General features: G+C 38.3%; 1 protein-coding gene across 1 annotated transcript in view; it reads right to left on the reverse strand.

The window, feature by feature from the left end:
* KPNA3 (karyopherin subunit alpha 3) overlaps positions 1-14445 on the reverse strand; it is a 74494-nt gene that overhangs the window by 4619 nt on the left and 55430 nt on the right. The window contains exons 8-12 of the mRNA XM_081130197.1: positions 13644-13730; positions 13109-13278; positions 11879-11923; positions 1615-1746; positions 581-709 (exon numbers count right to left, since the gene is read on the reverse strand). Of these exons, the coding sequence (XP_080986323.1) occupies positions 581-709; positions 1615-1746; positions 11879-11923; positions 13109-13278; positions 13644-13730 (563 nt within the window). The remainder of the gene's footprint in view (positions 1-580; positions 710-1614; positions 1747-11878; positions 11924-13108; positions 13279-13643; positions 13731-14445) is intronic.

A 14445-nucleotide genomic window follows, 5' to 3' on the forward strand; every position in this document is an offset into this window, starting at 1 on the left:
AATAGAATATTTATTCAAAGAAAGAAATGACGTTCTGATACATGCTCCAACATGAATGAACCTTGAAAACATTAGCAATATGAAATAAGCCAGGCATAAAAAAACAAATACATATTTAACAATTAATATTAAGTTTGTATCTTAAGCTTGAAATCTTGAAAAAAGCAATTTTTACAATCTTTTAATTTAGGCACTGCATTTTTAGGTCCATTCTAATTTCACAGGGAGATTAAATTATGGTTTCTCTGTTTATAAAAGATACAAGCCACCCAATGAGAAATGTTGTATATATTCTCATCTAATGGCTACTAATTTGCTAACTGTTGCTACTGCTCAATCTATTTAAATAAAAACACAAGTTAGTATAAAAGTAATTTTTATTCTGTGATAATCAGGGTGGCATCTGTAGCAAGCAATTAAAAATGGAAACAAAATAATTACAGAGGTGATTTGAAATAATTCTCACCTTAATAATAGTGATTTTGAAGAAAATTAAAATCAAATAGCAACAACAGAAACAAAGGGACAGTTAAAAATGATATACAAAGAGGAAAAAATGCACGTAGTATATATGCCTTACCTTATTTATCTTCTCCTTTGGGTGTGACAAGAGATTTGGGAAGTGTGAGAGGACATCACAGTTGAGAACAACCTGGGTCTGCTCGTCGGTGCCAGTTACTATGTTGCCAACTGCTCTAAGTGCTGCCGTCTGGGGTGGGGATAAAATATTTTCTATAAATTTATTTGTTTATGATGAAATGGATTCTATATTTTTCATAATCCTGACAAAATGTAAAAATACAAGGGGTAAGCGATTACCACTTATTGCATTCTTACACAAAGCACTGCACAGAACTGAGAAACAATTTTAAACACTAGTCTTGTGAAAAATGGAACTATATGGAAAAATTGTGTGGGAAAAGATTCAAAAAATAAAAGAAAATAAAAATAAAAATTGTAAAGGCTCACTTTTAATAGCTATTTTTATCTATTACTAAGCTGGTACCACAGAAAGATTGTAATAAAAGCCTGGAATGGGAACATGTTTCCATCTAGAAAGTTACTTTGACAGAAATGGGATGAACAGATCTATTGGCCACATACACCTAATTGGAGTGAGGAGAAGCTGGAGAGAGAGGAGGAAATGCAGTTAGGATCTACTACAATTATCTGGAGGACAGAAAACAAGTCTTCACCTAAATCAGTGGCTCTAGATACATAAGAAGACAGATATGAAGCTATGTAATTAGAATTGACAGGATTTTGTAATGGGGGAAATAGAAGTAGGAATCGAGGTTTCCAGCTTGGACTATGCCGTCTCTCTACTGAGAGGGAATATAGGAACGAGAGCAGTGTTGTGGGAGAAAATGATACGTATCATTTTTGTCTGGTTAAAATAACAATGGAATGCTTTAAGGAGTTCTTAGAGGATGTGTTTAAGGGTTCAAGGACAATTGGCTAAATGAGTCTGAAATTCAGCCAAAAATCTGGGTGAGATAAAAATTTGAAAATCAACAAAACCAGGTTCGTAAATTAGCAGAATTATGGAAGACAGATGCACATAGACAGTACTGAAGCATAGGTGTTACACATGAAAAAATTTAAAGTACTTACTTGAACTTTCACTTCCTGGTGGCTCAGAAGGGGCACAAGAAATGGAACAACCCCTGAATCAATAACCATCTGTATCTGCTCATTACCTCCATCTGTCAGGTATGACAGAGCCCAAACAGTATCTACAAGAATCTATAGGAAGCAAAAAAAATTACCAGTTTATGTATTTGTTTGAATGCTTAAAATACATAATAGACCTCAGGGGTGGTGGCATAAAAAGTAATCAAATTTTGTGTTTGAACTTGGTTACTTACCTGATATATCTATTAAGTAGTAGGTAACACTACCTCAGATAACTCTTCACAAAAATGAGACAGAAGTCTGGGACAACTTCTACCCCAACTTCTGCAGTTATACATCAGATAGATGAATTTAAAAAAAGGCAGAAAGGTAATTATCCCTCTGCCACAAATTGAGAATCTGATAATCACAAGGAAACACTTTATATACAGAATAAAACCAACATACCATGCTGCCTTAAGTCCAGAAGAGACCAAAAAGATCATCTCTCTATACTAGTGGTTTTCAAACATATCTAACATAAATGATTTTTCAGATTATTAAAGTACACAGATCAAAGAAATAACTTGGCATTTCACTTAATTTGGAAAAAATTAATTTTTTGCAAAGCTCTTGAAAAATGTCCTCACTTAAAGAGCATAGAATATAAACCATGCTCTATATGCATCTCATTTTGCACATAATTAAAACAAAACCAGGCTTAGATTTGTTGATTCATTCAAAGTCCAACAGTTTATATGTAGCTCTCCTTGGTGTCTTCAGAGGAATTAAGCACAGGTCTCATCTCATGTGAAATCCATACGTTTGCTATTAGGCTTATCCAAATTAAAGACATTCTTTTGTGCTAAAATAATAGCAGCTCCCTACATTCAAATTTCTCCACTCCTTCAAAAAAGTATATAGATGAATAAGGGCAAATAAAGCCACATGTAGCCCACACTTTCAGCATTACTAAGAGTCAGAGAAAACTACACATTTCAAATCACTTGTAACAAAAAAAGAAAAAGTTAAATTCAAGCTTTGGTCTGGATGTCCTGCCCCAAGCCTGTGTGAAACTTCACAGAAGAGGAGAGGAAGTGAAGCGCTTAAAGGTAACATATCCTAGTAAAACTATTCCACATTAGTGGGACAGAGACCACGTGGCCCGAAAAGCCTACAATATTTCTGTGTCCTCTACAGCAAAATTTGCTGATACTTTTACTAGAGGATGAGCTTCATTCAACTAAGATGACTGAGGAAATATTTCATTGGAGATCAAAGACTAATACAAATGTGGGGATAAGAGTGGAAGAGTAATTTATAATAAATTATAAATGCTTTTTGTTCTGGAAAAATGAAAATACTGCAACTTCAAAAATGGGAGGACAGAAGCTCTGCCTGAGAGCTGACCCCATCTACCATCCCACCATAGATCTACAAATGTGTGTATGGGCAAAGCCTACCTACTACTCAGCCTGGCAGTAACAGCTAACAAAATTAAAGTAGGAATCAGAGGCTCATAATATAGCCAAAATGTGCAGGCTACAACAGAAAATAACTCACTACACCACGAACTGGGACCATCTTAACTCAAAGGAAGAAAACAGTCAACAGATGCTAATACTGAGATGACATAGATATTGAAATTATCTGACAAGAATTTTAAAGTAACTATTATAAAAATGCTTCTGTGTGCAACTATGAACATTGTTTGAAACAAATATAGGAAGTATCAGCAAAGAAATAGAACATATTAAAAAGAACCAAAGGGAAATTTAAAACTGAAAAAGTCAGTAACCAAAATTTAAAAATCACTAGAAGGACTCAAGAGTAGAATGTAAAGAGGAAAAAACAATAACAACAAACTCAAAGAGAGATCAATACAAAGCATGCAATCTTAATGAGAGAGAAAAACAAACAAAAAATGACTACAAAGAAATGAACAGTTTCAGGGACTTGTAGGACAATAATGAAAGATCTAACATTTGTGTCATCATAGTCTCAACAGGAGAGGTGGAGATGAAAATATATCTGAAGAAATAATGGCAGAAAATCTCCCCAATTTAGCAAAAGACATAAATCTACAGATTCAAAAATGAGAATATGAGGCCAGAGAAAACAGAAAACTTATACATAAGCTCATCAACTATTGTACAGGGAAGAGACAGGAGTCAAAAATATAATTTTAAACTGTCAAACCAGAGAGTAAAAGAGAAAAGGACATTATAAAAGGTATAAGTATAAAGGTAACGTGAGAACAAAACCAAACCTTTCTAGACACCCAAAGAAATTTTAAGAAGAGAAAAGAACGCATACTAAGTAGAAAATAAAACACACAGGGGAGAAACAAGATGGCAGTGTAGGTAACAGCTGTACCCACAGCCTCCTGCAACCACATCAAAATTACAACAAAAATACAGAACCACCATCACTCAGAGCCTCCTGAGATCTGGCTGAACAGAAGCCCCACAACCAGGGAGCTGAAGGAGCATCGAGACCAGTAGGAGGGGTGGAGATGCGGGTGGATCGGGGCTGAATCGCAGAGACTCGGTGGCCGGCCCACACCCGGTGCCGCAGTTGAAACCTGGGAGGGAATCTCGGCGGTGGGGGTTTCCCAGAGGAGTGAGGGGTCCCAGCCCCACAGCAGGCCCCCAGCCCAGGGCTCCAGGGCCAGGAAGAGAAGTCCCCACAACTCCGGGCTGTGAAACCAGTGGGGACTGTCACTGAGGGTTGTGGAGGCTGAGGGGGGCCCCAGGCAGCTCGGACTCCCTCAGACGCGCTCCCTCTGAGCCCCAGCACACAACAGCAGCCTGAAAGGAACCTGGGACACTTGGGGAGGACCTAACCTCCCTGAAATCAGGGCGAGAGGTGGAGGGGCAGCTTTCTCCCAGGCAGAGAAGCTGGCAGAGGCCTTTGCTCCTTTGGTGAGTCCTCCCCGCACACAGCCGGCAGGCAGGCGCCATATTTGAATTGCCAACACCTGACTCACACCTTTGGCCCCACCCCAGTGATTCCTGGAGGCCCCGCCCCTCCCCACCTGCAGGCTCATTCAGGCCATTTCCAGGCGCTTTTCTGTGCAAGTGGCCTCTCGAGCCTTATGCTTAGGATTTTCCTAAAATCTCTCAAACAAGCAGCAGCGGGCCCCATACAGCTTTATAAGTGGCCCCAGGCCTGGCACTAGCAGCAGCCTGCATTGGCTCATAGCTTGGCCTCTCCTGGACACCTCCAAGCCCAGCACAAGTAGCAGCCAACTACGGTTTGCTGTGTAGCTCATGCTGGGTGGCCCTGGGCAAGGCACTGGCACAGGCTGACTTTGCACCTCCCGGGAGGCCTCAGAGACAGTGTACCTGGTGGTCAGACTCGACCACACTGGATTACAACCCTACCACATCCATGAGTGACACACTCAAGGGGCACACTTGGTGAACACCAAAGCTCCACTGAAGTAAGTCCTGCTCCATAGTTGTGTCTCCAGCACAGCAGCTCTTTGGCTGTAGCTGCAGCTGGTCCTCACAGCTGATTGGTCTGGGGGTCAATTCCTCCCAGTGACGCCAACAGCAATTAAGGCTCAACTACAACAGGACAGTGCACAACAGCCCACACAGGGGAGCACCTAGAAGGCCCAGCTCAGGTGACTGGAGAGGCTAAGCCACTGGACCCTACAGCACACCTACTACACAAAGCCACTCTACCAATTCCAGGAGATATAGCAGCTCTACCGAATACATAGAAACAAACACCAGGAAGCAGCCAAAATGCGGAGGCAAAGAAACATGTCACAAAGGAAAGAACAAAAGAAATCTCTAGAAAAGGAACTAAGTGAAATAACTCCAAGCAAGCTAACAGATACAGAGTTCAGAATAATGGTTTTAAGAATGCTCAAGGATATTAGTAAGAGTATGATGAAAATAATTGAGAAGATCGATGACATAATGAAGTACCAATTTGAAATGAAGACTACACGAACTGAAATGAAGAATAATTTACAGAGAATCAACAGTAGAGTAGAGGATGCTGAGAATCAAATCAGCAATTTGGAACATGAAGAAACAAAAAATACCCAACCAGAAGAGCAAAAAGAAAAAAGAATCCAGAAATATGAGGATAGCATAAGGAGCCTCTGGGACAACTTCAAGAGGCCCAACATTCGTATTATTAGGATGCCGGAATGAGAGGAAAGAGAGCAAGAAATTGAAAACCTATTTGAAAAAATAATGACAGAAAACTTCCCCTACCTGGGGAAAGAAATAGACTTTCAAGTCCAGGAAACACAGAGGGTCCCAAACAAGAGGAACCCAAAGAGGCTCACAGCAAGACACACCAAAATTAAAATGCCAAAGGTTAAAGACAAAAAGAATCTTAAAAGCAGCAAGAGAAAAGCAGTTAATTACATACAAGGGAGCACCCACACAACTGTCAGCTGATTTCTCAACAGAAACTTTGCAGGCCAGAAGGGAGTGGCAAGAAATATTCAAAGTGATGAAAAACAAGGATCTACAATCAAGATTGCTCTACACAATTTAGGAATATACAGGTGTACCTTATCTTGTTGTGCTTTGCAGATATTGTTGTTGACCCCAGGAAAGGAGATAACTACCAAGAAGGGTAATTAACTGGGCTCCAAGTTAAAAACAGCCTAGCAGCTATTTGTAAACAGGATCCTCTCACACAAGCCAGGCCTCAGGGAGAAGCCTGAACTGAACTGCCTGCCTGCCCTACTGAACTACCTGTCTGCACTGTGTTCCTGCAATCTGAGCCAGCCCTATAAAGGAGTTCCTGGAAATGCATTTCAACTAACAGGACTTAGACTCTCCCCATCCAATTAGCCATGCAGCTATATCCTCATTAGCATCTTTACTGACCAATCAGGACAATGCCCTTTGGACCAGTCAAACTCTGAGGATTTGGAGATCTCATTTGCATAAGGATGGACCAATTGGGGACCAGGTGCAGGGACCTCTCTCTACATAAGTCAGCTATTCTCTGGCTGGAGGAGGGCACTTTCCCTTTCTACCCAAGACTGATGACTTCCTTTCTTGGCTGCAGAATAGAACAGAACTGTCTAGCTGGAGAGGGTCCTTACTCACCCAAGGGCCTCCTCATAACCTGCTGTTACACAACTGTGCTATCTTATAATTAAACTGTAACATGACTGAGCTGCTTCACAGCCATGCTGTATTACAATTGAGCTGTTTGCACTGAATAAAGTTTCCTTCTTCACATCCCAAATTGGGGATTATTATTGGCATTGAATTGACACCAACCACTATCAGTTGACATCATATGGCACCCAACATGGGGTACTAAAGCAACAATCTGATCTCCTGATGCCATCCTAAAACCAAAGCATCTGGCACTTTCATGAGCCCCTTATGCTCAAGTTGTCTTCCCGGTGGAGCTTGAGGGTCTTGGGTACGTCCTTCAGATCCAAGATCTCCCATGCTTGCAGTTGAGGTCTTGGAGAATTTATTTTGTTTAGGTAGGGGACCCTCATCCAATGACCTCAGTTCATAAGTTTGGACTGAGAGGGCTCGCCCATATGATATGGGTATCCCTCAGTCGTGTTTGGTACCAGGAAGGGTATCCTACAGGGAGGGCTTTCCTCTGCCCCATTAGGTATTAAGGAGAGTACCTTCCAGGTTGGGTCTTGTCCATAAGATTTGTGGGGATGCTCATGCTAACAGGCACCTGAAAGGATACTTTCATGAGGGGTGCATGTAAGAATACTCACTCTTAACAGGTACTGGGGGGAGGGAGGAACACTGCCCATAAGGAGGAATGGGAGGAGTGCAAAATGGGTAACCCATGCTCTAAAATCTCATGCTAATCAGATGCCTCCAAGTGGCAGCTGGGGGGAATTGGCTGATTGCATGTACAAAATCTGCAGTCCAGAGAATTATAATTTGGTTAGGCCTCTGGACAAAAATCATACGAGACGATCTAAAGCTCTGTTGGCCAAGACGGGGTTCCTTGAAGCCCCAAAGCTTGTTTATTTGCACGCTCAATGAAAACAAAAAACCCTGTACCTCCCAGAAATAATGGGAAGCCTTTTTTAAAAAAAAAACTGGTCTCTTGAGAAGCAAATAAAATCAAAAGGCTACTATTGCCTCCCTTAGAAAAAAATAATTCTAAATTGTGTAAAAACCTCGATAAATTAGAAAAAGAAACTGGCACTTGCAAAACTGGAACAAAAGGGGGATCTCATTGGAAATCTTTTCCTCTGACCCTTGCACTTGCAAATCTAAAGCCAAGTTTACTAAAAAAAACCTAAGAAGATCCCTCATATACCAGCCCCTTGCCTACACCCTGCCTACCTTCTGCATCTTTCCTGCCCCTTCCTCATCTTCTCTGTCTCCAGATGGGCAGCAGTCATCTTACACTCAGGCTTCACCTCTGGAGCCATCTTTCTCTCCCCTACCCCCACCCCTGGAAAATCTGCCCCTTTTAAAACTTGGGCCTTTTGGGGTCACTCTCTTTACTGAGTTTTCCAACTTTATTATGCATGATTGTTTTTCATTTTCTTTTGTTTGTGTTTGTTGATAAGCCCACTTTAAGGAGAAACTTTAAAACTGAGGTTCTTAAACCTCTCAGAGATAATAGAATGTAGTCTTTGATTTTAAAAGCAGCTTTAAAGAAATTCTTATAGCATGCAAAAACTTTGGCCATCTGAGCAAAGCCTCAGCTTGGTCCATCTGCCAGAAAACACATTTGGATCCATAATTTTTCTGTAATTTTGGAGTTTTATATTGTGCTGTCTGTTTATATATGTCTGTGTATGTATATTATAGATAAGGTCTATTTCTACTGCTAGATAGTAGTGCCAAGACTGATTTGTAAATTCAAATTTAGATTATAAAAGGGCCTTACCTTATTCAATTGGCTTAAAACAAACAAGTGCTCACATAAATCAGAGAAATAACAGAAACCAACGCAATTACTTTTCAAGTGCATGTGAGCTAGGATTAATCTTTAGTAAGTAAAAACTAGCTTAAGGATGTTGGTTTAATTAAGAAGAGCGTGCAGTTTTCCACTGCTCTGCTAGCCAACTTTGGGAAACCAGGGTAAGCTTGGGAGACCTTAGTGTGCCATTTTGACAGGCTAGAAGGTCACAAAATGCCTCAGACTAAGATCTAGAAACTCACAATAAAGACTAATTAGAAAAAAGATAGGACAAAAGCTGAAAGGTTTATGAAAGATCAGATGTCTATGGATGTTGACTTTACACATGCTTCAGAGATAACTAGAGCTGAACCAAGTTACAACTGCATACTTACATTTAATCCTTATATGCAGTAAAAAGTAACACTATGCTTGGGGTGCTCAAATCCTGCACATTCCAAAGAAACAACTGGCCCTTGATCAGCTCCTTGGAGATAACCTGAGCCCTTGGATTATCCTGCCTGATAACACTATATACCTGAGACCTCGGGTCCAGACAGAGAGCTAATGCTAACAATGTGATTTTATGGTGAACACCTCTTTTTGTTTGCCTGAGGCCTTGGGACATACTGTATCACTCTGACCTCTGGGAGGGGAGGGAGGCTAAGTAGCTAAGGTCAGTCATGCAGGCTGTTCATACCTGTGTGACTGTGCCAATAAGAACCCTGGTCACCAAAGTTCAGAAGCTTCTGGTTGGCAATCCTTCATACGTGCTCACACGTGGCTGCTGAGAGCATAAAGTACTGTCCTTACAACTCTACTGGGAGGAGGCAACTGGAAGCTGGCACCTGGCTTCTCTCTCTCTCTCTTTACTGTTTTTATTTCATTTGATTGATTTTAGAGAGAGAGGAAGGGAAACGTCACCCTACTGGGTTTCTCTTAAACCCTGCCCTATGTGCCTTTTGCCTTTATTGTTCTTAAATCTTCATCCTTTTGCTGTAATAAACCATAAACATGAGTGTAACGGCTTTTCAGTGATTCCTTCCAGCAAATCACTGAACTTGAGGGTGGTCTTGGGGACCCCAACACACTTATCACCAGTGTCACTAACAATCAAGTCTCAGCACATAACCAATCTGCTACAACTGACTGATCTCATTTTTAACAGCAGTAAAAAAAGCTAGATTTGTATTAAACGTTAGGTGACACTCAAAATTGTCGGAGCATATCAAGCCATGATGGACAACTTTAAAAAGGGAAGGAAAACCAAATGCTACAGAATCACTGCAATTGCAAATTAACTTTAAAAAGCATAATAACTAGAAAGCAAATGAACACAGACTGACCTGACCTGAATTGGTCCAAATTTCTTCTCTAGTCCTCAGGGTCAATATTTAGTTGTTCTTCCAATGTCAAATAGGTATACTGAAGTCCATAAACCACGTAATTATCTTCACACCCCAACCCAGCTTCTCCAGCATTCTTATTAGTCATTGTCTCATAGATTAAGTCATTCCTGCTATTTTATATCTCTCCCTGCTGCTATTCTTGTTTTCTGTTGTGTCCTACCCCAAAACCCAAGTTAGAAAGCTGGGTATTATCCCTGATTCTTTTCTTCTCTCACCATCCATTACAAAACCAACAAATTTATCATCTAAACATTTCTTAAGTCTTCCCTAGTCCTTTATTCCTAATGTCTAAGGTCTAGTACTGGTCCTAATTTCCTCTTACCAATTCCACAAAATCACCACCGATCTGTGTCCCCAACTCTAGTTTCCCCTAAAATCTACACACCACTTGGTAGTGTGTAGACTTATCAATCTAAAACACAAATCATATCATTATTTTCTGGCTCCCTACCAACTAAATAAAAATGACATATGGCTCCTAAGGTGGTATACAGGACTCAGCATGATCTAGAACCTGCTAAATCTCTGCCTTATTTTTTCCCCACACTGTTTCATAATTTATGCTTCCATCTCTCTATTTGAAAAAAAATCCTCACCCGAGGATATGTTTATTCATTTTAAAGAGAGAGGGAGGGAGAAGAGGGAGAAAGAGAAAAACATCGATGTGAGAGAGAAACATTGATCAGTTGTCTCCCATATGCACCTCGACCAGGAATCAAACCCACAGCCTAGGTATGTGCCCTGACTAGGAATTGAACCCACAACCTTGTGGTGTATGAATAATGCTCCAACCAACCGAGCCACCCAGCCAGGGCTCCACCTCTCTACCTTTAAAAATTCTTTTGCATGTTCCTCTTCCCTTGTTGTTCCTGCCCAAATGCAGATAATTCCTTAGAATTCAATTTTTAGCCCTTTTCCTGAATCATACTCCATGGAAGGATAATATTTTGCCTTCCTATGTCTAGGAAAATTTTCAGATTGCTAATAAAAACATTTGCCAGAATATGTAAACACTTAACTAAAATCTCATGTAATAAACAATTCATCTAAAAATGCATTTGCATTTAAAACTAGACTTGCCCTGGCTGGTGTGGCTCAGTGGGTTGAGCATCGTCCTGTGCACTGAAAGGTCGCTGGTTAGATTCCTGGTCAGGGTGCATGTGGGAGGCAGCGATCTATGTTTCTCTCTCCCTTCTCTTCTCTCTAAAAACCAATAAATACATATTTTAAAAAATTAATAAAACTAGCCTTGATATTCTTCAATACTATATACCTCACAAGGTTATAGCCTGAGAAGCAGTGTGATTTCATGTAAAATACACAAGATCTGTTATCAGAAAACCTGTTTTGAATACCAACTTTGCCCCTTACAAGTTCTGCAACTCTGAGAAAGTCATTTAACGTTTCCCTGAGGCTCAGTTTATTTTGTAAAATGAGGACATGATATCTAGCCTACCTATTATAAGGATCAAATCAGGCCCTGGCCAGGTAGCTCAGATGGTTAGAGCAACGTCCAGATATGCCAAGGTGGCGAGTTCGATCCCAGTGAGGGCACATAAAAGAATCAATCAATGAATGCATAAATAAGTGGAACAACAAACTTAAGTTTCTTCTTTCCTCTCTCTCTCTCTAAAATCAATAATAATAAAAAAAGAGGTTTAAAAAATATCAAGATTGCTTTATAAAGTTTTTACCGCTTTATAATTATTAATACTTAAAAAAGTTCCTAATAATGACACAGATAAATAAATAAACTATATTTGTGATATTTTCTCTAAAGTTAGCATTTTGCTGCCTGGATGACTTAAGCTATAGACTTAACCTTAACCCTATTTCTAAAAGCTACTTATACATGGTGGAAGTTTGACAAGTTAATATGATATAAATGCTTACATTTATTAAGAGCCCAAAGAATAAATAACCCTTCTAGTTTCACCAAGAGCAAAATCCCAAATCTAAGCTTCTACTTTACTTACGTTTATGTCCGTATGATATATGAGGACACATAATGCTGGCAAAATCTGAGGAAAGAAGGTAAACAATAAGTAACACTAGAGTTGATGAATATATCTTTGTAAAAATGAATAACTGATATAAAAAGCAGTAAATATTATTTGCAGGGTAAGAAAGACAACATTAAATTTGTTGACTATTAGAAAAATAGAAATTTGATCAATTCAGTCTGAAAAACTAAAATCATATTTCAGATGTCCAATTAAAATATCCAAATACAACTGGCAGAGATTAAGTACCTTAAAGGAAAAACATTTGTTTTCAATAACCTTCTTTATGACATATAATGTCAAGTAGAAAAAATGGAGATGCAAGTATACAGTGTAGCTATTTTTAAAAAGCTACTCTTAAAACTGCCATCATTCTCTCACTTACCTGCTTAAAGTAAAACTAAGATTTTATTTAATAAGCTAGTTGAGTCAAATCAAAGTTTTTGAGCTCAGATTTAGTCAAGAAAATTATAACCAGTGCAAAGTATAAAGTCTGTTTGTTCAATTCAAGCCTTACAGATCTTATTTTTTAATCTGGGAGGGAAATCACATTAAATACTCTTACTATAACAGCAAAAGTTAGCAGAAGCCAGCAAAAGATATCAATTACAAAGATTCATAACCAACATTTTTCTATAACCAAGTGATTAAAGGTTACGTAGGATTTTTAAAACTTAAAATATTCAGACCCATTTATTAATTAGATGTAAATAAAAAAGTATTTACTTTGTTTTAATTGTAGATTTAACACTAAGTATGTCACACATTTGAGAACACTAATTTTGTCAGAAATCAGAAAATTTCAATTGGACTTAATGAAAATTCACTCAAGAACATTTGCATATAATAAGTACACTAGTTTTATCTGTAGTAATTCCTTATTTTTTTAGTGTTAAGCCAACAATGCAATATAGTAATAAAACTTTAAGATTTCATTTTCTCCTTTTGTATTTTTCTGTTTTTGAATTAATATTTTCTTTTTATGAAAATAGTCATTAAAAAATAAGAATTAGGGTGGACTGACATTCTTTCAGGTGCCATAGATACTTTTTCACAGGAGTAGGAAATTAAGTGCATGTTACTTTAAAAATCTTAAACCTGCAATGAAATCAGTGTATACATTATTGCATTCCTTGTGCATGAAAATCTAAAGCATAAACATAGGGAAAATATACCATCTGGCCTTTGCAATTCTTCATTTACCTCCTGAACTGTCTCCATAGGCGGTGGGGGGTCCTTATTCCTGCAGAGATTGACAATGACCCATGTGACGTTCCGAAGGAAGGTGATGGGAATGGAGGGATTGATGAAGGACAGAAGAGGTTTGACAACTCCCAGTGATATGACATAATCTCTACATTGAGGACCATCACCTACAGAAATGAAAATTGTATTTAAAAAAAAATTACATTCAGGATGAGAAAGTCTGAAATGTATGCAATGGCTCATGTTAGGACACTGATGTTCTATGTTTCCTCACCATTAGTCAAGGGCATCGAGGGTTGCTGTTTCTCCAGACTTTGATTTGGGGGGACACAAATTTAACCTACCAATCTTGATCGGAAATTGCATATCTGTTTCAAAGAGGTACCATTTTAAGTTAGTATTTATGAGGCAAAAAGATAGTCAACCCAAGTTAAAATTAGAGGAAACATAGTGTGTAATGGCTATGCCAATGTAGGAAAAAAGTTAATTAAGATTCTTAATTGAAGTCTTTTGAAACCTAAATGCTACTTACCTATAATGTTTCCCAAAGCCCATACTGCTTGTTCACAAACATTCTGATGTGGCGAATGAAGAAGTCTCAGAAAAAGAGGTACGGCATCTGTAATTTAAAAAAGCTGATATTTAGACTGCAAAACGTTGAAACGTTTCCAGATTTTTAAGCCTAAATAAGCTGATAAAATACACAGAACCTGGTACAATATAGTTCAATTGAACAAATGAGGCAAATACTTTTATCCTAAAAATAATTAATTTTAGTATTTTCCCCTAGTAATATTCAAGTAACACACCTAATTAACAGTATATAAAAGTCGCTCTTATATCATTAACTAAAAGCAAAAAGCAGCAATTTTTCCTATACTGTATTAAAAATTTTGCCTATAATGCATTAAAAAACAAGAGTTCCTACACCAAATGCATAACCTTAGAATACAATACTTTAGTCAATGTAATCTCAATTGCTGATATGGGATTAACTAAAGAACTGATTATTCCTATATCAGGCCTATCTTATATTTTAAAATAATTTATCATTACAATTCTTACTATTTACACAACTTACATGTTAACCCAAGTTCTAAAACATTGGTATTATACTCATTCCAGGTATTAAACTAAGCACAAACCAGACCACTTTTTTGTAAATTTCAGTCAGTTGTATACTATCCCTAGGATTTTTTGCTGTATCTCTGTGCTACGTGTATTATTTATTTAACATTTAAATGAAAATTGACTCACACCTTTAACAGCTTTACTGAGATATAATTTACATAAAATATAATTTATGTAAGTGTACAATTTAATGGCTTTTAGTA

The sequence above is a fragment of the Miniopterus schreibersii genome (genome assembly GCF_964146895.1).
Source record: "Miniopterus schreibersii genome assembly, chromosome: 2".
Taxonomy (NCBI): domain Eukaryota; kingdom Metazoa; phylum Chordata; class Mammalia; order Chiroptera; family Miniopteridae; genus Miniopterus; species Miniopterus schreibersii.